General features: G+C 40.5%; 1 protein-coding gene across 1 annotated transcript in view; it reads right to left on the reverse strand.

Annotated features, from left to right (window-relative positions):
- Positions 1-234: 234 nt before the first annotated feature.
- Positions 235-27,898, reverse strand: part of LOC141271966 (uncharacterized) — a 69,890-nt gene continuing 42,226 nt past the window's right edge. Inside the window, exon 8 of the mRNA XM_073682218.1 lies at positions 235-3,488. Coding sequence (XP_073538319.1) covers positions 2,637-3,488 — 852 coding nt within the window. The 3' untranslated portion in view covers positions 235-2,636. The remainder of the gene's footprint in view (positions 3,489-27,898) is intronic.

A 27,898-nucleotide genomic window follows, 5' to 3' on the forward strand; every position in this document is an offset into this window, starting at 1 on the left:
TGTGTGTTCAGTAAATACCCTCAATACTTGGTTGGGGCTCCTTTTGCATCAATTACTGCATCAATGTGGCATGGCATGGAGGCGATCAGTTTGTGGCACTGTTTGAGGAACTCAGTTGGCGTTGCAGTAAAGAATAGTTCCTTCACAAGCTGTCTGGTCATGCTTTGTCCACGACATCCTGGGGAGGACATCCTGGAGAGACCATCCCGGTCTACATGTGGACACTCATTGTGCCACTCTCCAGCCCTTCGACAAACTAACTACATTTTGTTACAACCTAATATTCCAAGTTTTGACTCACCAGTCCCAAGCATCTGGTGCCATTTTTCTGCACCCAAATTACTATGTTTTTGTACGTGGCCTTGTTTCCACGTCAAAGGTATGGCTTTTTGGCTGCAATTCTATCATGAAAACACTTCTGGATAGACTCATTATTTATTTATTATGCTTTGCTTATATATTGCCATCATATTCCACAGCACTTTAAGGACATTAGAGTTTGAACCATAATGGGGACAGTGCCGATAAACTCCCCATCACTATGTCTTTGGAGTGCGGGAGGAAACCAGAGAACCCGGAGGAAACCCAGCAAACACTGGGAGAACATACAAACTCCTTGCAGATGTTGTCCTTGTTGAGATTTGAACCCAGGACCCCAGTACTTTGCAGCAACAGTGCTAACCATTGAGCCAGCGTGCTGCAATTTTTGGGTGGAGCTGGCTTGCTGCCAGTTATGCTATGATGACACTGCTGGGCATCTTCAGATTTCGATAGAAAATAAGCATAATGTATCTTTCATCTGCTGTAATAAGTTTCCTTCTCCGATCACAGCATTTTCAGTACTCAACGTTGCCCATTTTTTGTTGTCCTCTATACTGAGAAATACAGGCAAATACGTTAGTAAAATATGATATATCAGGTGTTTGGCTCCAAATTTATCTTACACCAAACATATATTCAATATCATTAAGAACTATCTCCAGTGTAAACGTAGAGAAATGAGTCCTAGAAATGATGATACGGTCCCACAGCGACATGATCTCAACATCATCCTGTCTTTCTAAGATTACATGAAGAGTCAGAAGGATTTGCACAAGAGACATCCACAGAAAATTCTGTGGTTAGTTCTCCGAGATGATTGGGACAACCTCCTTGCCAAGTTCTTTTAAAAAATAGTGTATCCAGAAGAATTGATACTTTGCTGCTGTTTTGAAGGCAAAAGGTGGTCACAAAAAATATTTATGTTTCTTCATTCATTTTGCATTTTTATTAATTAATAATAAACAATTAACACTTCCATTTTTGAAAGCACTCTTATTTTGCAACATTTTTTCCACAAAAAAACCCCCAAACAACTAAAGTACACCCTTCTTGAGTTCTTTGATTTTACATATCAGGACATAATTTAAAAAACATCTGGTCTTTAGAAGCTCTCAAAAATAGGAAAAAAACTCAGATTAACAACACATTACAAAAGTACACCTTGACTTTATTTATTTAACAAATACTAGGCCAAAATGCAGAAGCATTGTGTGAAGATTTAAGTACACCCCATGAATTAATATTTTGTAGAACTACTTTTAGCAGCAATAACAAAGTTATCATTTTGTGGTCTCTGAATGGGAGACCTCTGAACTGCATTCTACCTGCTGGGATCCCTTGCTAATTTTTTTGATTAGCTAGCCAGATGCGACATAATCCTTGAGGCGTGATACATACACCATGTCACACGTAGGTAGGAGACGATTTGTAGGACTTGTATCCAGCAGCCACATAATATTGACCTGGCTACTGGACTAAAGTCCTGTGAATCTCCATTGGGAAGGAATACCCTATAATAATGTAACTAGGAGAGTCACTTGTTTAGAAGGATCTGAGTGTACTTTTAGATCACAGACTAAAGACAAACTGAAACACAGCACGCAATAAGCTGCATCTAAAAAAAATATGGAAACAGGTCTGATTATGACCCTATTTGTGGATCAAACTCACCATTTCATATTATTGGATCTTTGAAAAAATTGACAGCACACTAATGGCATCCTAGTGAAGTGCATTTTTTATTGAGTGTTTGCTAGGAGAAGCTTGAGAAACCTCTACCTGTTTTTTTGCTTATCAGAAAAAGTAATGAAACCCTGATTAAGCACTGATAAAAATCGGACCTCCTTTTTCATGTGCGAGATAAAAACAGACATACGAATGAGTCTTTAGGCCAGTAGGATATTGTCATGCATTATAAAAGGCATGGACTCACAGGAGATTGACATTTAGCTACCAGTTTATAAAGAATTAGTGCATTTGCATCAGGAATATGGAGTTCATTTTGGAGCACCACTACAGAAAGGATGCCCTGGAGTTATAAAATACACAATGAAAGAGTCACAACCTCTTTATGTACAATAGATGCAAGTGTAAACTATGTTATTCACATGTACGATATACATGTATACTGAATATAGATTTGAAATCTACTTATATTTCAATAATGGGCAATTTGTAATTTTATACATTTCCTAATAACCAGTTAGTGCTCTAAATTGCATACACTTCCTCTTGTAGAAGTGCAAGTTTGTTTGTAATTGTTATATTTTTCTTGTCCAATTTGTCAATAAAAAGATTAATTTAAAAAAAAACAGCTACTTCCCTGTGTGAGTTTTCTGATGTTTAGCAAGTTTTGATTTTTCTGGAAAACATTTCCCACATTCCAAACATGAATATGGCTTCTCTCCTGTATGAGTCCTTTGATGTATGACAAGATTTGATTTCCCTATAAAACATTTCCCACATTCTGAACATGAAAATGGTTTCTCCCTTGTGTGCGTTCTTTGATGTATAACAAGATAAGGTTTCATCACAAAACATTTTCCACATTCTGAACATGAAAACGGCTTCTTCCCTGAATGAATTTTCTGATGTGCAGCTAAAGCTGATTTTCGATAAAAAAATTTCCCACATTCAGTACATAAAAATGGCTTCTCCCCTGTGTGACTTCTCTGATGTATAACAAGTCTTGATTTAATGCTGTAACATTTCCCACATTCAGAGCATGAATATGGCTTCTCCCCTGTGTGACTTCTTTCATGTGTAACAAGGTTTGCTTTGACTGTAAAACATTTCCCACATTCTGAACATGAAAATGGTCTCTCTCCTGTATGAATTCTCAGATGAGTAACAAGCTCTGATTTCTGTTTAAAACATTTCCCACAATCTGAACATGAAAATGGTTTCTCCCCTGTGTGAATTTTCATATGTTTAACAAGATTAGTTTTCTGATTAAAACATTTCCCACATTCTGAACATGAAAATGGCTTTTCCCCTGTGTGAATTCTCTGATGTCTAACAAGTCTTGATTTAGTGCTATAACATTTTTCGCATTCTGAACAGGAAAATGATTTCTCCCCCCTGTGAATTCTCTGATGTCTATCAAGAACTGATTTCTGCTTAAAAGACTTATCACATTCTGAACATGAAAATGGTTTCTCCCCTGTCTGAGTTTTTTGATGTTCAACATCCCTTTTCTTATGTTTATGTTGCTTAGCAGTCTTTAATGAAACAGAGGATATAACCTGTTGAAAAGAATCAGATGATGAATTTTTGCTGTGAAGGGCTGGAGATGTAACTGGTATAATGGCATGCTCTTCGTATGTATCTGGTGTAATACCATGATCTTCTGCTTTAAATTCTGACAATAACAAATGTCCATCTGAGATGCTTATAAAGTCATCTGCCAAGAAAAAAAACTTTTATTATTTTTCAATAACAGTAACTTGAAATATTGTAAATTATACTTTTTTGTTATAAATTGTATAACATTTCAACATTATTTAACCCCTTCCAGTGTCACTTTATGAAGTAATAACTAGAGATGAGCGGTGTTCGACTAGAACTGTTCGCCAATCTCAAATTCGAGCTGTTTTGGGCGGTGTTCGAGTTGTTCGACGAACCCGAACGATTTGCAAAAAATTCGGCTGTTCGAGGTTATGTTCGATAACTGTTCGTGCACCAAAAGCGTGTCCTGCATGTCTGGCGCTATTTAGAGCACCAATCATGCAGGGATTGTCTGCCACTCACTGTAATGCCACAGCCATGGTGGTTGTGGCATTACAGTGATTGCCCAAATCGATGGGAACTGTGCTCACAGTGAAACACGAAAAGCCGGCAATTCAGCAGCGGCATACACCGGTACCCGACAATTTAGAACCGAAAGAATAGAGCTTCACACATAGATTAGATAGATATAAACATGTCAGCCACATATTTACGAAGTACAGTGAAAGTGCTGCTTACTGTACTTGTCATTTAGCGTAAAGGATTTATCAAAAAAAATAATAGTGTTTTCATGCACCGTCTCTTTAAAAAAGCCGGCCGGCAATTCAGCAGCGGTACCCGACAATTTAGAATAGAAGGAATAGAGAATCACACATAGATTAGATAGATAGAAACATGTCAGTCACATATATATGAAGTACAGTGACAGTGTTGCTTACTGTACTTGTCATTTAGTGTAAAGGATTTATTAAAAAAAATAATAGTGTTTTCATGCACCGTCTCTTTAAGAAAGCCGGCCGGCAATTCAGCATCTGTACCCGACAATTTATAACAGACAGAATAGAGCTTCACACATAGATTAGATAGATAGAAACATGTCAGTCACATATATATGAAGTACAGTGATAGTGTTGGTTACTGTACTTGTCATTTAGTATTAAAATAAAGGATTTATTATTAAAAAAATTGGCGTGGGGTTCCCCTTAATTTTAGGCTCTAGCGGAGGTTAAGCAGACAGCTGGGGCAGATGTTTGAAGCCTGGGAAGGGGGTAATACCCACGGAGCTTCCCAGGCTACTAATATCAGCCCCCAGCTGAATACATAGCCTTTACTAGCTATTAAAATGGGGGACCCCCCCAAAAAAATGACGTGGGGTCCCCCCTAATTTAATAGCTAGCAAAGGCTAGGCAGACAGCTGGGGGCTGATATTAATAGCCCAGGAAGGGAGCCATGAATATTGGCCCCCTCCCAGGCTAGAAACACCAGCCGTCAGCCGCCCCAGAAATGGCGCATTCATAGGATGCGCCAATTCTGGCACTTAGCCTCGCTCTTCCACGCTGCCCTGGTGCGGTGGCAGGGGGTAATAGGGCTGGGGTTGATGTCAGCTTATAATGCCAGCTGACATCAAGCCCAGGTTAGTAATGGAGAGGCGTCTATAAGACACCCCCATTACTAACCCCATAGTCAAAGTTAAAAAAAACACAAACACCCAGAATAAAGTCCTTTAATTGAAATAAACACACAATTCTTTATTGTTCTAAATTAAACCATACTTACCGTCACGCCCATTCCAGCTGAAGCCAACGATCTCCTGTAATAAAAATAAAATAATAAAGCAACCTCATCCTTACCTTTCCATGGTTCCCACGACAGCTTCAGCTCTGCTACATCGAGATGACAGGCTGGACCGCAGCAGAACGCCGCCATCCAGCCTGTCATCCCGCAGACACTGAGAAGCGCAGGCATGCTTGCGCTCCACATTGTCTCTCTGTGACGGCATAAAGATGAGCCGAGGTCATGTCCAATGAACTCGGCTCACCTCATGCACGTCACTTACAGCATGGGAGAATTCTCACGCTGAAGCGCTGAGTGCAGGAGAATTTTCCCACGCTGTCAGTGAGGTGCATGAGGTGAGCTGAGTTCATTGGACATGAGCTCACCTCATGCACGTCACTGACAGCGTGGGAGAATTCTCCTGCACTCAGCACTTCAGCGTGAGAATTTTCCCACGCTGTCAGTGACGTGCATGAGGTGAGCCGAGTTCATTGGACATGACCTCGGCTCATCTGGATGCCGTCACAGCGAGACACTGAGGAGCGCGAGCATGCCTGCCCTTCTCAGTGTCTGCGGCATTACAGGCTGGATGGCAGCCTGTCATCTCGATGTAGCAGAGCTGAAGCTGTCGTGGGAACCATGGAAAGGTAAGGATGAGGTTGGTTTATTGGTAATAAAGGGGTTAGGGCCAGCTTGGCATTATCAGCTGGCCCTAAGCCCAAAATTCATGGGGTCACGCCAATATTAGACATGACCACCATGAATTTCTAGTAAAGTATTTAAAAAAAACACAACACCCAGAATAAAGTCCTTTAATTGAAATAAACACACAATTCTTTATTGTTCTAAATTAAACCATACTTACCGTTACGCCCATTCCAGCTGAAGCCAACGATCTCCTGAAATAAAAGAAAAATAATAAAGCAACATCATCCTTACCTTTCCATGGTTCCCATGACAGCTTCAGCTCTGCTACATCGAGATGACAGGCTGGACTGCAGCAGAACGCTGCCATCCAGCCTGTCATCCCGCAGACACTGAGAAGCGCAGGCTTGCTTGCGCTCCACAGTGTCTCTCTGTGAGGGCATCCAGATGAGCAGAGTTAATGTCCAATGAACTCGGCTCACCTCATGCACGTCGCTGACAGCGTGGGAAAATTCTCACGCTGAAGCGCTGAGTGCAGGAGAATTCTCCCACGCTGTCAGTGACGTGCAGGAGGTGAGCTGAGTTCATTGGACATGAGCTCACCTTATGCACGTCACTGACAGCGTGGGAGAATTCTCCTGCACTCAGCGCTTCAGCGTGAGAATTTTCCCACGCTGTCAGTGACGTGCATGAGGTGCGCCGAGTTCATTGGACATGAACTCGTCTCATCTTTATGCCGTCACAGCCAGACACTGCAGAGCGCAAGCATGCCTGCGCTTCTCAGTGTCTGCGGGATGACAGGCTGGATGGCAGCGTTCTGCTGCGGTCCAGCCTGTCATCTCGATGTAGCAGAGCTGAAGCTGTCGTGGGAACCATGGAAAGGTAAGGATGATGTTGCTTTATTATTTTTCTTTTATTGCAGGAGATCGTTGGCTTCAGCTGGAATGGGCGTGATGGTAAGTATGGTTTAATTTAGAACAATAAAGGATTGTGTCTTTATTTCAATTAAAGGACTTTATTCTGGGTGTTTGTGTTTTCTTTTAACTTTGACTATGGGGTTAGTAATGGGGGTGTCTTATAGACGCCTCTCCATTACTAACCTGGGCTTGATGTCAGCTGGCATTATAAGCTGACATCAACCCCAGCCCTATTACCCCCTGCCACCGCTACAGGGCAGCGTGGAAGAGCGAGGCTAAGTGCCAGAATTGGCGCATCCTATGAATGCGCCATTTCTGGGGCGGCTGACGGCTGGTGTTTCTAGCCTGGGAGGGGGCCAATATTCATGGCTCCCTTCCTGGGCTATTAATATCAGCCCCCAGCTGTCTGCCTAGCCTTTGCTAGCTATTAAATTAGGGGGGACCCCACGTCATTTTTTTGGGGGGGTCCCCCATTTTAATAGCTAGTAAAGGCTATGTATTCAGCTGGGGGCTCATATTAGTAGCCTGGGAAGCTCCGTGGGTATTACCCCCTTCCCAGGCTTCAAACATCTGCCCCAGCTGTCTGCTTAACCTCCGCTAGAGACTAAAATTAAGGGGAACTCCACGCCAATTTTTTTTAATAATAAATCCTTTATTTTAATACTAAATGACAAGTACAGTAACCAACACTATCACTGTACTTCATATATATATGTGACTGACATGTTTCTATCTATCTAATCTATGTGTGAAGCTCTATTCTGTCTGTTATAAATTGTCGGGTACAGATGCTGAATTGCCGGCCGGCTTTTTTAAAGAGACGGTGCATGAAAACACTATTATATTTTTTAATAAATCCTTTACACTAAATGACAAGTACAGTAAGCAACACTGTCACTGTACTTCATATATATGTGACTGACATGTTTCTATCTATCTAATCTATGTGTGAGGCTCTATTCCTTCTTGTCTAAATTGTCGGGTACCGGTGTATGCCGCTGCTGAATTGCCGGCCGGCTTTTTTAAAGAAAGCGTCTTCTGAGCAGTTTGTCAGCTTTTGGACACCTTTGAAGGTGTTTTCTACGTGTTTCTATGTGTTTTTGTTTGCCTGCCATTGGTTTTAACGGTGTTCGACGGTGTTCTAAGGTGTTCGACGAACAGTTCCTCGAACATCCCGGTGTTCGACGAACCGAACCGAACCCGAACACTACGGGGGTGGCTCAACACTAGTAATAACTCCGGAACGCTTCAAATTATCCCACTGATTCTGAGACTGTTTTTTTGCGACATCTTATACTTCATGATAGTGGTAAAATTTCTTTGATATGACTGGAATTTATTTGTGAAAAAAACGGAAATTTGGGGAATATTTTGCAATTTTCAAACTTTGAATTCTTATGTCCTTAAATCAGAGAGATATGTCACACAATATAGTTAGTAAATAACATTTCCCACATGCCTATTTTTCATCAGCACAATTTTTGCAACATTTTTTTTTTTGTTAGGAAGTTATAAGGGTTAAAAGTTGATGAGAGATTTCTCATTTTTCCAACAAAATTTACAAAACCTTTTTTTTTTTTAGGGACCACATCACATTTGAAGTGACTTTGAGGGGTCTATATGACAGAAAAAAAAGTGACACCATTCTAAAAACTGCACCCCTCAAGGTGCTCAAAACAACATTCAAGAAGTTTATTAACTCTTCACGTGTTTCATAGGAACTGAAGCAACATGGAAGAAAAAAATTAACATTTAACTTTTTCGCAAAAATTTTACTTCAGACCACAGTTTTTTTATTTTCACAAGGGAAACAAGAGCAAAAGGACCACAAATTTTGTTGTGAAAATTCTCGTGGGCATGCAGATACCCCATATGTGGGGGAAAACCACTGTTTGGGCGCACTGCAGGGCTCGGAATGGAAGGAGTGCATTTTGACTTTTTGAACGCAAAATTGGCTGGAATCTAGAGCGGACGCCATGTAGCGTTTGGAGAGCTCCTGATGTGCCTAAACAGTGGAAACCCCCCACAAGTGATTCCATTTTGAAAATAGACCCCTCAAGGAACTTATCTAGATGTATGGTGAGCACCTTAAACCCCAGGGTGCTTTACAGAAGTTTATAACGTAGAGCCGTGAAAATAAAAAAAATCAAACTTTTCCCATAAAAATGATCTATTAGTCCCATTTTTTTTTATATTCACAAGGGTAAGCGGAGAAAATGGACCCCAAAAATTATTGTGCAATTTCTCCTGAGGACACAAATACCCCATATGTGGGAAAAAAACACTGTTTGAGCACATGGCAAGGCTTTGAAGTAAAGGAGCACCGTGTGACTTTTTGAACCCAAAATTGGCTGGAATTGATAGCGGACGACATGTCGCGTTTGGAGAGCCCCTGATGTTCCTAAACAGTGGAAACCCCCCACATATGACCCCAGTTTGGAAACTAGGCCCCTCAAGGATTTTATCAAGGAGTATAGTGAGCATTTTGAGCCCAGAGGTACAACACAGAATTTCATAACATTAGGTCATCATATTGAAAATGTTGTCATTACTGTTGAGCGCAAGTGCTCGCTACTTGAGTTTGCATCGGGTGCTTGGGTATGCACTGAGTATCACAGGTAATCGAGTGACATGCTTGCATGTTTCGCGGCTGTTAGACACCCAAAATAAACTTGCAGGGATTGCTCGAGTATGGCAGGCAATTCTCGCATGCTTTTTTTTTGGGCTGTATAACAGCCATGAAACACATGAGGCGGGGACTCAAGCATCTCACTCGAGCACCCGCCATAGTCGATGTATACCCGAGCACCTGATGCAAATTTAAGTAACGAGCACTTGCACTCAATACTAGGCGTCATATCGTCATTTTTTTTCCTTTAATTTTGAAAAAATCACAACCCTAACTCCATCCGTAACCCCAACACAACCCTAATCCTAAACACAACATTAACACAACCCTGACCCTAATCTTACGCCTAAACTTAATCCTAATCATAACTCTAACACAGCCCTAACCCGAATGGAAAAAAATATATTTTTTATTTTACAATTTTTATCTAACTAAGGGAGTGACAAAGGGGGATTTGATTTAATTTTTTTTTGCTTTTGATCACTGTGATAAGGTTTATAACAGTGATCAAAAGGAACCAATAGGAAAAATTGTTCTATTGTCTATTGGTCTATAGTTGGCGGAACTGCTGGTGTTCTTGGAGTGATGAGCCGTGTTCGTTTGATGCCAGACATAGTGTATACCTTGGTGGTCAAAAAGTTCAATTTTGTTCTCATCTGACCACAGCACCTTCATCAATACATTTGGGGAGTCTCCCACATGTCTTTTGGCAAACTCAAAACAAGCCTTACAATTTTTGTGTCTAAGTATATGCTTTTTTCGGTCCACTCTTCCATAAAGATCGTCTCTATGGAGTGTATGGCTTTTTGTGGTCGTATGGACAGAAACTCTAGTCTCTGCTTGGGAACTCTGCAGCTCATTAAGGGTTACCTTTGACCTCTCTAATTAATGTCCTCTTAGCCCGGGCTGAGAGTTTTGGTGGGCGGCCCTCTCTTGGCAGGATTGTTGTGGTACCATGTTCTTTCCATTTGATGATAATGGATTTGATGATGCTTGGTTGGATCATCAGAGATTGGAATATTTTTTTATTTTATATTTTTATAACCCAACCCTGACCTGCATTTCTCAACAACTTTGTCTCTGACTTGTTTGAAGATGTTCTTGGTCTTCATGGTGTTGTTTGATTAGTGGTGCCTCTTGCTTAATGGTGTTGCAGCCTCTGTTGCCTTTTAGAAAAGGTGTGTATATACTAACAGACCATGTGATGCTTAAATTGCACACAGGTGGACTTCCTTTCACTAAGCATGGCTTGCACCAAAAATTTTTAGGAGCTTAACCCCTTTACCCCCCAGGGTGGTTTGCACATTAATGACCAGGCCAATTTTTACAATTCTGACCACTGTCACTTTGAGGTAATTACTCTGAAATGCTTCAACGGATCCCGCTGCTTCTTAGACTGTTTTTTCGTGACATATTGTACTTAATGATAGTGGTAACATTTCTTCAATATCACTTGCGTTTATTTGTGAAAAAATGGGAAATTTGGCGAAAATTTCACAATTTTCAAAATTTGAATTTTTATGCCCTTAAATCAGAGAGATATGTCACACAAAAAAGTTAATAAATAACATTTCCCACATATCTACTTTACATCAGCACAATTTTGGAACCAACATTTTTTTTTTTTATTAGGGAGCTATAAGGGTTAAAAGTTGATCACTGATTTCTCATTTTTCCAACAAAATTTACAAAACCATTTTTTTAGGGACCACATAACATTTGAAGTGACTTTGAGGGGCCTTTATGACAGAAAATACCCAAAAGTGACACCATTCTAAAAACTGCACCCCTCAAGGTGCTCAAAACCACATTCAAGAAGTTTATTAACCCTTCAGATGCTTCACAGAAATTTCTGGAATGTGGAAGAAAAAAAATGAACATTTAACTTTTTTCACAAAAATGTTACTTTAGACCAAAATTTTTTATTTTCGCAGGGGTAACAGGAAAAAATGGACCCCAAAATTTGTTGTGAAATTTCCCCTGAGCATGCAAATAGCCCATATGTGTGGGGAAAAAACACTGTTTGAGTGCACGGCAGGGTTCGGAAGGGAAGGAGCGCCATTTGACTTTTTGAATGTAAAATTTGCTTGAATAATTAGCAGACGCCATATTGCATTTGGAGAGCCCCTGATGTGCCTAAAGAGTGGAGACCCCCACAAGTGACACCATTTTGGAAACTAGACCCCTCAGGGAACTTATTTAGATGTGTGGTGAGCACCTTGAACCCCCAGGTGCTTCACAGAAGTTTATAACATTGAGCCATAAAAATAAAATTTTCACATTTTTCCCACAAAAATGTTTTTCAGCCCCCAATTTTGCATTTTCATAAGGGTAACAGGAGAAATTGCACCATGCAGTTTGTTGTTCAATTTCTCCTGACTAAGCCGATACCCCATATGTGGGAGAAAACCACTGTTTGGGCGCACGGCAGGGTTCGGAAGGGAAGGAGTGCCATTTGACTTTTTGATTGTAAAATTTGCTTGAATAATTAGCGGACGCCATGTTGTGTTTGGGGAGCCCCTGATGTGCCTAAACAGTGGAAACCCCCCACAAGTGACAGCATTTTGGAAACTAGACCCCTCACGGATTTTACCAAGGGGTATAGTGAACATTTTGAACCCAGAGGTACCACACAGAAATTGATAACATTAGGTCATTATATTGAATAAGTTGTCATTAGTCTTGAGCTCAAGTGCTCATTATTTGAGTTTGCATCGGGTACTCGGGTATGCACCATGTATCGCGGCTGCTCGAGTGACATGCTCGAGTCCCCGCCCTGCATGTTTCACGTTTATTAGACACCCAAAAAAAAACATGCGGGGATCGCTCATGCATGGCAGGCAATCCCTGTGAGGTTTTTTTGGCCGCAAAACATATGGGGTGGAGACTCGAGCATGTCACTCGAGCACCCACGATACTCGGCGCATACCCAAGAACCCAATGCAATCTCAAGTAGCGAGCACTTGCGCTCAACACTAGTCGCCATATCATAATTTATTTTTTTTTACTTTTGAAAAAATCCAAATCCTAGCACAACCCTAACCCTAGCACAACCCTAGCCCTAGCACAACCATAACCCTAGAGTTTATTTTATACGCCGTTCCTCGTGCAGCATAAGTGATTAAACTACTTTATTCTTCGGGTCGGTGCGATTGCAGCGATACCAGAATCATATCGGGTTTTTATGATTGACAGATGTCACACACTAAAAGACGCATTTTTTTGCAAAGACCAGTTTTTGCATCGCCATATTTTGAGAGCTATAATTTTTCCAGATTTCGGCCGACAAAGTCATGTGACGGCTTGTTTTTTGCGGGACAAGTTGACGTTTTTATTGGTGCCATTTTCAGGCACGTGACATTTTTTGATCGCTTTCTATTCCGATTTTTGGGAGGCATAATAAACAAAAACCAACAATTAAGGGATTATTTTTTATTTATTTTTTTTATGGCATTCCTCGTGAGGTGAAATTGATAATGCAGCGTTATTCTTCGGGTCAGTACGTTTACAGCGGTACCACATTTATATCTTTTTTTTATCTTTTGGCGCTTTTACACAATAAAAACTATTTTATTGAAAAAAGAATTGTTTTTGCATCGCTTTATTCTGAGAGCTCTAACTTTTTTAATTTTTGGCTGATGGAACTGTTTGGCGGCTTGTTTTTTGTGGGACAAGATGATGATTTCAGCGGTACCATTTTTATTTACATTCGTTTTTTGATCGCGTTTTATTCCATTTTTTGTTTGGCGGAATGATAATGCATCGTTTTTTATTTTTTATTTTTTAGCATGTTCACTAAAGGGGTTAACTAGTGGAACAGTTTTATAGGTCAGGTCGTTCCGGATGCGGCGATACCAAATATGCGTACTTTTATTCTTTTTTTATTTTTTTTTTCATAATAATATTTATTGATGGGTACATTATATTTTTATTCTTGGGGGATTATTTTTTTTTTATATTTTTTACAAAACTTTTTTTTTTTCCACTTTCTGATTCTTTTTTTATTTTTACACTATGTCCCACTATGGGACTTTCACTTTTAACTTTCAGATTGCCTGTATAGCACAGGAGTGCAGCACCATCCCTGTGCTATACAGGCTGCCACAGCTGCACAGGGAGAAGTTACTTTGGTTATGCACTGCGTATGACCAAAGTAACTTCCTGCCTCCTGGTGACCTGGATGTTGTCATGACGACATCGGGTCGTCATGACAACACCCGGGTCTGACTCAGACGCCACGGGACGCCGGGGGAGGAGGCGAGGATCGCGCTTACCTCCGCAATGCTGCGATCAACTTCAATAGCAGTATTGCGGGGGTTAATGTGCCGGGAGCGGTGCGGGACCGCTTCTGGCACATAGCACTGGGTGTCAGCTGTAACAATTAGCTGACACCCGGCGGCGATCGCCCCGCACCGCTTGTGTGCTGGCGCCTTAAGGCCCAGGGCGCAGCTACGTACTACTAGGTCGTAAAGAGGTTAATAGCAAAAGGGATGAATACATATGGACATGCCGATTTTTAGTTATTTGATCCCATAAATTTAATTCATGCCTATATTTTTCTCACTTCACTAACTTAGACTATTTATTGCTGATACATCACACAAGCTGGAGTACAAAAATATTTGAACATAGGTTGTGATGTAACAAAATAGGTAAAAAGCCAAGGGTAGGCAGGGTGAATCTTTTCACAAGCCACTGTATGTACAATACATGGTCACCCAGTCCATCAGTGTACCTGGCTGGTTGGCAAATCAATAAATCTGGTTTCCTGGACAATCAACAGAGTGGAATCTCTCATGTACACATGTCTTTGCCAGTAATTAGTTTAGACAACTGTCTCTGTTGTGTGATAGTGAGTGATTCTACTGACTTGGTTCGTTACCTGACTAGGCTTTTGAATTCTTCCCCTGATCTGTCTATATACTTGACCTCAAAAAATTATTTGACTTTTCTTTTTCCTGTCTATCTTTCAAGGACTTAAACTGTTGTTAAATATTGATCTTTACTTGTTCTTACACTGCTTTCCCTTGCTTAGATATTTGCATGCCTTACTTCTGTGAATGACTGAGCTCCATCTACAATTACTTCTGGCCCATGATCTGTAAACTGAGAAGATGACTGTTGTGGTATTTGTGACTGGGGACTTCCAGCAGCAAAGCCCAAATCTTTGTACTGGTAATAAAATGGTTATTTCAAGGGATTCATTGGACCCTTTGTCCGTTTTTGCCAGCACCAAGCTTACTGGTATTTTGCTTCATCTTGTTGGTTAACATAATCATAAAAACAATTGGTTAATATCGTTACGATGGACCTTCAATATGTTGCGATGGATGAAGTTCATGAATTCTCTCAAATGGAGAGTAAAATGGCCAAACACATTCAAACCAGAATCCTTTACTGCTGTTACTTTATCACCTGCACCTCAGCCCAAAGAATATTTTTCTAATTAATACTCTGGGGATGTTAAATATTAATTATGGATATTCATTTTATTCTGAATTCTGTACCATACATTGCATAAGACTGCATCAGCCATCGTGCTAGGGTTTCTAGATGACATGCGCTATTTGTGTATTTTTAGTTTAGTACCATATACAGAAGAACAGGTGCTATGGGGGGTCTATAAAAGCCCATGTCAGAGACAGGGGGGGCTCTTGCCATTCCACAGGACGAGGATCAGTGTGTGAAACAGCTGCTGATGTAGGCCAAGGAGATACGTTCTTTACCCGGACACATGGTGTCATGCTGATGTAATAGTGGGGAAGGGCGTAGCCTTCCCTTGAGACTGAGAGAGTAAAAGGAAGAGTTCCTGAAGACAGACCTCCCCAACTGTGGTAGGCCAAGCTAAGGGGGTTAGCTTTAGTGGTCCGGTTGGTAGAGCAGAGGGGGAACTTAGTGCCCTTATCAAGCCTAGAGAGATATAGAGCTTGTTCCTGGTATAGTTCCTTCTGGGCTGTAGTACCTGAAAACAGCCACAAGATGCCACTGTTCGGGGTGCAGATGTCAGGATGAGTCTGCTAGCCGAGCTATAGACAGTGATGGGTTAAGGTTCTGTGATGACAGCTCACTGAGGGTGGTCATATTAGGAAAGTCTCTGTTTTAAGTTCCTGAATCAGGAAGTGATAGAGTAGTACAAGAAGGGATTGCGACCTGATGAGACAGCCTTACTATAGTGGCTGCTAGGGTAGACGGGAGCTCCGAACCCTCAGACAGTGAGATCCCAGTGCGCAGTTCTCCCCACGCAAGAGCACGAGTCCTGTTCGCTCGCCGTAGAAACTCACCAAAGCGCAGTGAGGACACGGGGCACTTCTGGTCTGCAGGCAGCAGAGGAAGCTAAACAGTACTCCAAGCCAAGACGTGGGGGAGAGATATCGGATCCGTTCACTGTTAATACAGAGGAGTCTCTAGGGCCAGGAATTATAGCCACAGAGATGCTCCGCTTAAAGAGGGAACCAGGGCTGAAGCAGTTAACGGCGCCTGTGAGGGAGATGATTGCCTGTCGGGCCTTATCCATTATATCTGACTGTAAATACTGTAAATATTCCTCTTCCCCAAGTAAAGTCCAAGTTCTGGTTAAGAACCTTGTGTCCTCTGAAATCATTGCTGCCCTGGTCCCAGAAGAAAATTGCCTGGAGACAGCCGCGATCGGATGGCGTGAAGTAAGTGAAGAGCACTACATACACAGCCACACTACAGAGAGAGGACACGTATTGTCTGTAGGGTGCCATAGCGAGAGGGGGCTACAGCTCGCCCACGACTACTTCGCTGGGGCACCTTACACTGACACACGTGATGGACACAGACAGACGCAATCTACCATACGGGATCCCAGGAAAAGATGGGTGAATCTCAACTATTAAGCTAATTATGTACAAATGGACAATCACTCTGTAACCATTTAACTATTATATATAATTGCTGCAATCATTCTTTTTTTAATGGACAACCCGAGAATAAATCGATACATTTTTTTCATAAGAATATCTTAATAGTGATACTTTGATAAATCGCATCTGATAAGTCCTTGATAGAAAATTATACAGAAATAAGTATTTTTTTTACAGGGGATCACAGGAAAGTTGTACTTTTTCGCTAAAGTTATTTCCAGTTACGTTCCTAAACCTCTGTCTCTGTACAATATGTAAGACTTACTAGTTCCTTATTACAAGATAATCCTCTGTTATTCATAAAACTTTGGATACCCAAAACATGGAAAGTTTTTTCTCGTGCCTGTCTGATAGTATTAAAAATAGTTGTCTGCTACTTTGAAAGCTAATTGTAATTGAACCAAAGTGGGGTAACAAAAAAACTATATTTACCTCCCGAACCAATACAGTCCCAACACTCGCCTACAGTTTCATCACTTTAAAAAGGAAACCAGCACAGGTTTTCTGTTTGGATGAAATGTGAAGGCTGCTGGTTGGCTGCAGCTTTAACGTGATTCCCCCATCCTCATGGATGTTGATACCAGAAGAACAGCGAGGGACTCAGTGTCAAGAGCGGAGGATCGTTGCCAGTAGTGGAGGTGAACATAAGTTTGGGATTTTTTTTACTTGTTAGCCCATTCTAGGCCCATTAACTTTAAAAGTAGGGAACAACCCAATGAAAGACATGGTGGGGCACTATTCAACTTCTGACTCTCTGGACAATGGCTAGGAGATGTGCAAGTGAACATCATCTTAAACGGAACTTGGATTTATCTTCTCTTTCTGGGGCCAACCCCATTACCATCAGCTAAGAACCCCATGCAGATTAGAGTTACTTGCTCCATCCAGGACAAAAAGACTTTATGCAGAAAGCTTGGTCTTTTCTCCAACTACGGTAATCTTGGCCATCTCATTAATTCCTTTTCTTGAAAAAAAATTACTGTTTTAATTTTTAATCTTTTTTTTTTATATATATAGCACCAACATATTCCGCAGTGCTTTACAATTTAGACAATTTACAGATATAATCGGCACTGTCCCCATTGAGTCTCACAATCAACATTCCCTATCAGTATGTATTTGGAGTGTGGGAGGAAACCGGAGAACCCGGAGGAAACCCACACAAACCCGGGGAGAACATACAAACTCCTTGCAGATGTTGTCCTTGGTGGGATTTGAACCCAGGACCCCAGCGCTGCAAGGCTGCAGTGCTAACCATTGAGCCACCATGCAGCCCTATTACTAAACTAAAGAGCTTAGTTCTGGAGAAGCCAAGTACAAGTACTTTTTTCCTATTTAACCAACATTTGTTGCCATGTTTAATAATCTCTTGATAGCAGAGAAACCAAATATTTAAATAATTCTGACGTTACCAAAATCTTAAAAATTGCCTATGATTAAATTACATGGACATGTTTCTGGGCAAAGTGTCTTCTTTTTCTGAAATGAAATTATTGTTTGGCTAAAATGTACTTTTGCTTTAGGGCTTCATTAAAAAAAATCTGGGCCATCAACTTCTACATCCTTTATGTCTCAACATACTATGTCTATGTCTCAACATCGTCTATGTCCTCAACATTGAAATTGTGACACCAAGGAGAAAAAGTCTTGGAGTGATGGAAATAATAGGATGGATAGATGTGTTAATGATATGCTAATGATGAAAAAATTGGAACAAAATTTTGAAAATATATCAATATATTCAGTATCGAGTATGAGCGCCACATGCAGAAATCCCGTCCCTGACAGCCTATGCTGCTATCAGTGAGGTTATACTGTATATGGTCATCTGAGAAATGTTCTGCTATGCTGAATGCACACAGATCAACAAGATCTGCTGCAAGCAGCTCCTTTTGCAATTGCCGACCAATGATGTCCCAGATGTGCTTGATGGAGAAGAAGGCCGGAGACTATGCAGGCCATGGTAGCATGTTTAAGTTACATAGGCTGCCAGGGTCATGTGATTCTTTTCTGGCTGAGGCAATCTTTTGCAATGTGTAAAATGGTGGTGACCATTTTAGGCGATTTACACTAAGTGTATCAAAAATTGTTCAAATTAGCCAGTTTCAGCGAATTCCTAAGCATTCTATATCAATTTGATTTTGCATCCAATTGACTCACTCATCTCTCAGGTAACTATTTTTTTGTTACCTGTCCTTGTGATCATCTTACCTGTGATATATAATATACTGGATTGCTGGCATACTTTTTTTATTTGCGTTTGTAATCACCACTCCTGTGATCAGTCCCCAGCATCCTCCACTCATGATCACACCTTCGTGATCATCCTTCCTCTTATCACTCACTCTTATACAAATTATTTACAAAAATTTTGTAACACACATCTTTGTTTGTACGCCAGCATCTGATTTTTAGTAAATGATTAGTACTAGCAGGAAATTGTTATTGCATTTCTGTATACTAGTACATAATATTTCATATGGCTCACAGAGTGTTTTTTTACAGAGGAGGCATACTTTTTGGCAATCAACTCTTAAGCCATTATTGAGGATAACGGTTTTGTTTTGGCATCCTCCAGCGACTTTGAGGAGCCCCTGTGGAGGCATCGCAGGACGGCCACTGCAGCAGTCCCCAAATTTGAACCCAAAGGAACAACCTCGTAAAATTACACAACACGTGTCCCTGAGCTTAGTGTGATACAAATTTTGATTTAGAGATACAACTGGATATGGCTACGATTGGAGGACAAGGAATGGTGTGCAGATGTATAAACTGTGCGGGAATACATCAGGGTACACCTACAAATTTAGTATACACAAAAAGAATGACAACAGAATTGAACCTCCTCCCCACCTTAGAAGTTACAGGAAAAAAGCATTTGATTTAATGCGTCTACTGCTGGACCAGAGCTACTACCTCTAGCTGGATAACTTACATATCCCTACTCTAGTGCCTTGCTTGCAGAAGTAGTGCGGCAAGTAGCAGTGTGAGGAATCAGAGAACCCCTCTAGAATGCTCCTTGTGCAAACATTCAAAAGGGATGAGAGCAGGGGCAGTGACAACGTATAAAATATACTGACTGTGCACATGATACAGATGGCACTGTACAATGCACATGGGCTTAATTGATGTGCAGACCAGAGAGGGACATTCTTAGCTTATCAAGAGGTGGTCATTAATACCCTAATATTTGGGCATTTCTGAATGTGAGACTACACGCATTGTACTAGGACAGAATTTTATCATTGATATAACCTCCACTGGTAGAGAAATACCCTCAGTGAATAACCCTCCACTCCATTTGTTACGGTGGGACGACGTTTACGCTTTTCTGATTAAAAAAAAGTTCACTATATTTCTCACATTTGTTACCATTTACTGCAGCGTGCGTACACGTTTTTATTTTACTTTTTTTTTTGCTGATGGCCAGTGTAGATGACCGCTTGCATATTACATTTCTACTAACAGGTGAGGTGGACCTTGTCTTTGGTTTTACATATTGCACTAGGGAATTATTTTCTCAGTGAAATACTGATAACAAGAGAAGGACCTAAAATAACAGCAAAGTATGCTATAAAAGGGGGATAAGAAAAAAATCATTCATCACTTCTCCACACAACCTTGACTGTACATAAAAATTGCTTTAAAATAGGCCCCACATCACTGTAATTTTTATGCAGTTGAACCCCTTTTTGTACTGTAATTTTCCCTGTTCTGACTCTTCTCTGCATTTAGTGGTCACTACTCACCTGGATAGTCATGTGTAGGAATCTCCTCTTTACATCGCACATCACCGATCACAAATGTCTCTATAATAATTTTGCTCATACCGTTATCCTGAAATAAATATTGTAAAAGTCGTGTGAAATGAGATAGAAAAACAGAAAATATCATTAACCATCAAGAAGACCAAAAATGGTTCTAATAAAGTGGTCATTCAGTGTACAATACTGGAGCATAAACCAAGACTGAACACAAGACCTTCACAGCAGTCTACACATCATAGGGAAGATTTTATGACACTTTCTCTCCATCTACCTGATGATCCTGAGGAACATTGAGATCTTCTTGTTTAATGTCCTGTGGAAGAAGAGGACAGGGACATCTCTCTGGTGTTGTCCTCTTACTGGATAGAACTGGAGGAAACACATACAGGACTGAATTCATTCTTTACATACAGATAATTATAGGCCGTGTGTATTTAGTCCTGTCTATTACCTGGTGATGTGAGGGGCTGGGGAACCTCCATCAAGATGTCCTTGTAGAGATCTTTGTGTCCTTCTAAATACTCCCACTCCTCCATGGAGAAATAGATGGTGACATCCTGACACCTTATAGAAACCTGACACATACAATGATACCGTCATCCCCCTGATCCCTTCATAGCGTTACTGTATAATATCCCAGTATTCCCAGCAGTGTCACCTCTCCAGTCAGCAGCGCAATCATCTTGTAGGTGAGTTCTAGGATCTTCTGGTCATTGATGTCCTCAAGTATCAGGGGTTGAGGTGGATTCAGGGGTCTTCCCCATCCCTCAGACACAGGAACCTGACAGCGCTCACTAGAGGTCTTCTTCACTATGGTGTAATCCTGGTTATGGAGAGACACATTAATAAATCTCTCTACAGACATTACCAGAGTCCTCACCTCTCCAGTTCTGTCCATCTGTTATTCCCATAGATAAGAATGATGTAATGTGACGTCATCAGAATATCTCACCTCTCCAGTAAGCCGGAAGAGGATCTCTAGGGTGAGGTGTAATATCCTCTCCGCCATCTTGTCCCTGTCCCTATCCATCCTTGATGGTCAATCAGGAAAATTCTCTTATAGAGAAGATCTCCACTGAGAGGATCCAATATTGTAGGGACCTGAATGGGAAGCAGATGAGCTGATGTAACATCATAAAGATCCCATGTAAAAAAACACAATTACTGTAGATAATAAGAGGACATGTATGGCATATCATCTCAGTAGAGCATCTTGGAGCACACCAGTCAAATCACATTTATACATACTGCCATCACCAGTACAACCAATATCGTCACTACAGCTACTGAAGGAAACCACAGGATCATCAGCACTGGAGTGGTGAGAAATGTAACATGTATTCAGCCAAAAGATTTTTTTGTTTTTGATAGCTGAACAATGCAATAACAGTGTAAAACTCCTAATTCATTGGTTTTATAACTAGGTAAATGCAAAACCCTAGAAGTCTGTGTAACTTGGGTCGGTTTCATTGAGAATGAGTAGCACTTGGAAATAGAGATTCACCATAAATGTTAACAATATTGAAAGTCAAGGCTTGTGAAAAGAAACTGGAAAAGTGTCTCCCTTTCTTAACCATTATGGTTATACTAAGGTTAGTTAATTAATTAATATCATAGTGCAGGACAACCCCTTTAAAGCGCAAGTAAACTTCTCTTTATTGAATTACTGATCAGCTTTTACAAAGTTATGAAACTTTGCAATATACTCCATTACATTTTTTTGCTTCCTTCTGTCCCAAACGCCAAACACCATACTGGAGGTGCTGTTTTAACTGCCTAGTTCATGCTCCTTTGGTGGCAGCTTTGAACTGCTGTTTTAGCAAGAATCCAAACTCTAATACTATTTACAAACAGGAGGGCAACACAGAGCTCATATGCTCCAATTTATTGATGGGTTTCTCCCACGTATATCCACAGGGAAGGATCTGTAAATGAACCAGTGTGAAGCAGAGAGAAGCAGGTGGGGGACCTCATTAAACTACTCAGGACTCTTCTTGTAGTCTCCTGCTGGCATTTCAAACCATGATTTACCATTAAAAAAACATACCTTGTTGCAATCGCACGGTCATGCTGCCCACAGTTAAAATAGTGCTTTCAGCATGATGTTTGGGGGAGAAGGAAGCAAAAAAACTGGTAGTTGAGTATGTCATGGTAAATTGCCTATTCACTAGGGGTGCTCCATTTCTTAAGCTCCCCTGTCCACTCACCTATCATAATAGACATTGGTGGGAATGTTCTCAGACACCCACACTTACCATACTTTAATCCCCTCCTTGCACCCCAAACAAGGTAAAACCATGCCACGAGCAGAGCAGGGTTGACTCCTCCAATTCCTGTGACAGTCAGTGGTTTTCCTTGGATTACAACCTCCGAAGAAACAACTCCCGAATGGACCACAGTTATCTCAGCACCAGTGTCCCTCAGCTCCAAAGTGATGGTATTGCTGACAATAACCAAATGTAAGTTACCACTTGGTTTCCCCTCTATCCCACCCAGAACAAAACAGCTGGAAAAAAATACAAGTGGCTTGGGCGAGGGGGGTACTCTTCTTTTTTTCTGTCATTGTAGGTAGTGGTGACATGTCCCACTTTTTGCACATATTAAGCTTGCGTTAATCAAATTCAGGCCTGTTGTACACCTCGGTTGTACATTTGGCACCTAGGCATTTGCTGACTGTGCTGCATCCTTGGGCAAACAATCTATAACAAATTGTCGCACTACCAAGTATCAAATGTGATAAAATTAATCTTTAACCTTCATCAACATATAAAATTAACCAAATTGATAAACATCAGAAAGAAAAAGAAAAATCAAAACGCCCTAATTACTGGAAAAAAAATAAAAGCAATCAAAATTTCTCATATCTATCCCAAAAACGTATGAACAAAAATGTCTGCTTGCCGTGGAATAAACAAGCCCTTACACAGCTCAATGAGCCAAAAAAACATTATGGATCTCAGAAAATTGCAACACAAGCATTTTTTTTTTAAATGTTCACATTTTTTTCACCACTTAAATTAAAAAAATTGTACTGACCTGAATATTCATTTTACCAGGTCATTTTTACAGTGCAATGAACACCATAAAAACAAAACCCAAAAAACAATTGTAAAATTGAATTTTTTGCGCAAAAGTAGTTCTTGTTTTCCAGTACATTGAATTGTAAAACAGATGCCATCATCCAAAGCTACAACTCGTTAAAAAGGCAAAAAAAGTTATGGTGGCTCTTGGAAGAAGGGTAGGATAAAAATAGAAGTGCAAAAATGAAAAATCATCGGGAATGGGTTAAGTGACATTGTCATTGTTCATGTATATTGAAGTACGCTACCTAAGGACTGAACGAGGAAAACCACTCTTGCAATTCAGCCTGTGTATAAAAGTATTTTGCTTCCTTCTGTCCCAATATCCACGCTGAAAGTGATGTAAGAACTGGCTAGTTCATGCTCCTTTAGCAGCTGCTTTGAACTGCCCCTCTAGCAAGATAGTGTATAATTGGTGGAGAAAGGTTGAACTTGATGGACCTAGGTCTTTTTTCAACCTATGTAACTATGAAAGATTAAGTACACTATTTACAAACACTCTCAGGAAAAGTGAAAATTAAAATTTGCTAAACCAAATATAGTATCCTATGTTAAAGAATTACAGTGTATACATAAAAATTGTATGCTAAACGGTTGATCTACATGGGATCCAATTTGTTTTTGCACATCCCTACACTTGAATAAGAGGACTCTCATCCAGCATATGGAAGAAAAAAGTGCATGCTGCAATTTATTTCACCCACAGATTTGGGTCTGTGAAAAAAACTAATCTGAGCAGCCTAACTGACTAACTTTAATCCTAGTGCTGTCCATGTCACCAGCTAAACCATGTGGTAAGCCAAACCTCCGATTCCTCAATTTCTATGACTCAGACTCCAACTCCGACTCCAACTCCCTCATACATGGCTCATGTTTAAGTGATAAATTTACTGTAGCACAGATTTATTTCAGCTAAAAGTCTAGACCCTTAGATCAGGAATAGGACATTTCATAGCTTTCCCAAATTCTTATGAAAAAATATTCCCCACAAACTGCACTGAACTACTGTACCCAATTTATTATACATTTTAGGAATCGGAGTCGGTCCATTTTATACCGACTCCGACTCCACAGCCCTGCATGTGATGTCAGTTTTTTCACCAACTCAGACCGAAAATATGATTAGCCTCACTTAGAGAAGATAGGGAGGGGAACAGAGAAACTACCCAGGGACAACAAGGAGAGTGTTTGTAAATTGTCTTGCTAAAGCAGAAGTCCAAGGAACTGCTAAAGAAGCATGAACAGGTCAGTTAAAAGGGCACTTTCAGCACTATGTTTAGGACAGAAGGAAGAAAAAAGGGGAATGGAGTATATTATAAAGATTCGTAACTTTGCAAAGGATGATCAACAGAGATGATTGAATCGATTGGCTGCAAATCAACTTCTAGTCCAATGTCCCAAAACTCGCAGGTCACCGCGAATTTGAACAGTTTGTGGTATAGCCCGTCACCACTTTACGCTGTACATACAGACGCTTAAACATATGCAGCATCGAATTTCAGCAAGGCCGCAAATCAGGCGGCTTTCTGGCAGACTGTTCTGTTTTTGTGAAGCCAAGAAGGTGCGCTTTGACAAGTAAGAATGGTTGAAATGAGCTGTCACTTTCCTGGCCATAGCCAGTACTCTCCTCCAGCGGACATATTTGTGAAAACATTTTTGCACTAGTAAATTAAGGACATGGGCTATGCAAGGAGCATGAGTTACTTTGCTTGAAGGGTTCAGGCATTGTCGCTCATGACAATTCCCAGCTGCAATTTGCAGTGGAGGAGCATCCTACATGATAGATGCCAATTGAAACACAGCAGCAACTCATCCACTGTATGGCTTTTATACCCCAGATTTTTAAGCAGCAAATTCGCTTGGTAGTGCAGATTTTAATAAATTTGCAAAAATTTCTACATTTCTGTTTTTTTCAGTCAAGATGGGGTGCAGAGTGTACATTAATGAGAAAAAAATGAACTTTTTAGAATTTACCAAATGGCTGCAATGAAACAGAGAGTGAAAAATTTAAAGGGGTCTGTACCCACCGTACCCACTGTAGATACATATGTTCTTATTGATCCTTTCTGGTTTATTTTTTGTTTGAAGTCATTTGAGTATCATGCCACTAGGTGGAGGTATTGTTCCATTTATGGTAAAATACATTCTAGCTATTATTCATTTACTTTTTTTTTTTTTTTTTTTTTTTTTTTACCTTTCTCTATGTGAGTCCCTAACATTATTTTCACTGATTTATTTTTGTATATGAAATTGATTGTATTATAGATTATATATATTTCTTAAAGATACACATAACTGATACATAGGTTAACTGAACCGGGCACATGTCAGCTGATTCTTATAGCTGATATGTACCCGCAACAGCCGTGGGTGGAATCGCGATCCACCCGCGGCTGTTAACATGTTTAATGCCGCTGTCAATCTCTGACAGTGGCATTTAATATCGCCACGCCGGAAGAGCGTCACTTACCCCGCCCATCGGATACCCCGGGTCACCGATGCCTGGGCATGACAACCCTGGGTCTGCAGCAGACCCCAGTGGTAGTTATGAGCTGATCACTATGAGCGCCACCTAGTGGTCGGCGCTCATAGCACAGGAGCATTTCTACTACATAGAGATGATCTGCTGATCAACTCTATGTAGCAGAGGCGATCAGACTAGTGCTGCTTCTAGTCTTCTATGAAGACTATAGAAGCAAGCAAAAAGTGAAAAAAAATGTTTTTAAAAATATTTAAAAAATATAAAAGTTTAAATCACCCCCCTTTCGCCCCATTCAAAATAAAATAATAAAAAAAACAACACATACACATATTTGGTATCGCCACGTTCATAATCGCCCGATCTATCAATATAAAAAAAAAATTAATCCGATCGGTAAACGGCGTAACGAGAAAAAAATTCTAAACGCCAGAATTACGGTTTTTGGTTGCCGCAACATTGCAATAAAATGCATTAACGGGCGATCAAAACATCGGGTCTACCCCGAAATGGTATCAATAAAAATTTCAGCTCGGCACGCAAAAAATAAGCCCTCACCCGGCCCCAGATCCCGAAAAAATGGAGACTCTACGGGTCTTGGAAAATGGCGCCTTTTTTTTTTTTTTTTAGCAAACTTTGGAATTTTTTTTCACCAATTAAATATAAAAGAAGCTATACATGTTTGGTGTCTACGAACTCGTAATGAACTGGAGAATAATAATGGCAGGTCAGCTTTAGCATTCAGTGAACGTGGTAAAAAAAAAAAAAAAAAAAAAAAACATCTGTGGTATTGCTCTTTTTTTGCAATTTCACCGCACTTGGATTTTTTTTCCCGTTTTCCCGCACACGATATGGTAAAAATAGTGATGTTGTTCAAAAGTACAACTCGTCCCGCAAAAAATAAGCCTGCACACGGCCATATAGACCAAAAAATAAAAAAGCTATGGCTCTGGGAACAAGGGGAGCAAAAAACGAAAATGCAAAAACGGAAAATCCCAGGGTTGCGAAGGGGTTAAGTATAATTTTTTTGAAAGCTTGATAAAAAATCCCCTTTGTAACTGTTTACTTGTTTTGAGAATAGCAAATGTGTTGCGTATCCCAAAATAGGGTTAATTTTTCTCACTACTAGCTTTCAAAAGTGCTGAGCACACCTGTTTCTGCGCCCTAAAAATAATGATAATTTTTGGATACCTTGTGAAAAAGCTTTTGCTTCTTCATTTATAATAATAATAATTTCTATTTCTATAGAGTCAATATATTCCCCAGCACTTTACATTTTAGAGGGGACTTCTACAGACAATAAAGATATTACAGAAAAACACATAACTCAACAGGTACTAAAAGCAGTGAGGGCCATGCTCGCAAGCTTACCATCTAAAAGAAGAAAGCTCTTGAAACTCCCCACACAGGGATAATTTTGGAAAAAGCCACAGCTAATTTTGTTTACACCGTCTGTGTATAAACACCAGCAAGGCAGGTATTTGCCTCCAAAAGAGATAATTTTTCCCACGAACAAAAGTTTATTTTAATCAATAGATTTTGGAATAATAACAACTTCCACAATTAGAGGTGTTTAAATAAAATGGTCCTGTGCTGAGATAATCTTATAAATGTGCCCTGTGTAATGTCTGTGTCTGACCGTGCAGGAACATGGTCTGATCATACCACAGCTCCGGGGCAGGGGAGGAAGCAAAAGAGATAAACACAGACTTTACACCAGGTGATCACAGCTGATTCTTTCTGTGAGGTAAAACATTTCACTGCCTGTTTTTAAACAACTAGATGGTGGCCCGATTCTAACGCATCGGGTATTCTAGAATATATATGCGGCCGACCGGGCGCAATTAGCAAAGTGGTGTTAAAATTTGCCGCCTATATCGCAGATTGGTCACGGGCCGGCGGTCGCGACTAATCAGCAGAGCGGGGTTTAAATTTGGCGCCAATAATGCTGATCGGCGGTCGCGACCAATCAGCAGAGCGGTGTTTAAATTTGGCGCCAATAATGCTGATTATTCGCGACCGGTAACCGCGACCAATCAGCAGAGCGGTGTTTAAATTTGGCGTCAATATCGCTGATTGGTCGCGGCCGGCCACCGCGACAAATCAGTAAAGCGGTGTATAAATTTGGCGCCAATAATGCTGATTAATCACGGCCGGCAACCGCGACCAATC

This window comes from Phyllobates terribilis, unplaced genomic scaffold, assembly GCF_046119375.1.
Source record: "Phyllobates terribilis strain yellow unplaced genomic scaffold, ASM4611937v1 Scaffold_5__5_contigs__length_657084704, whole genome shotgun sequence".
Taxonomy (NCBI): domain Eukaryota; kingdom Metazoa; phylum Chordata; class Amphibia; order Anura; family Dendrobatidae; genus Phyllobates; species Phyllobates terribilis.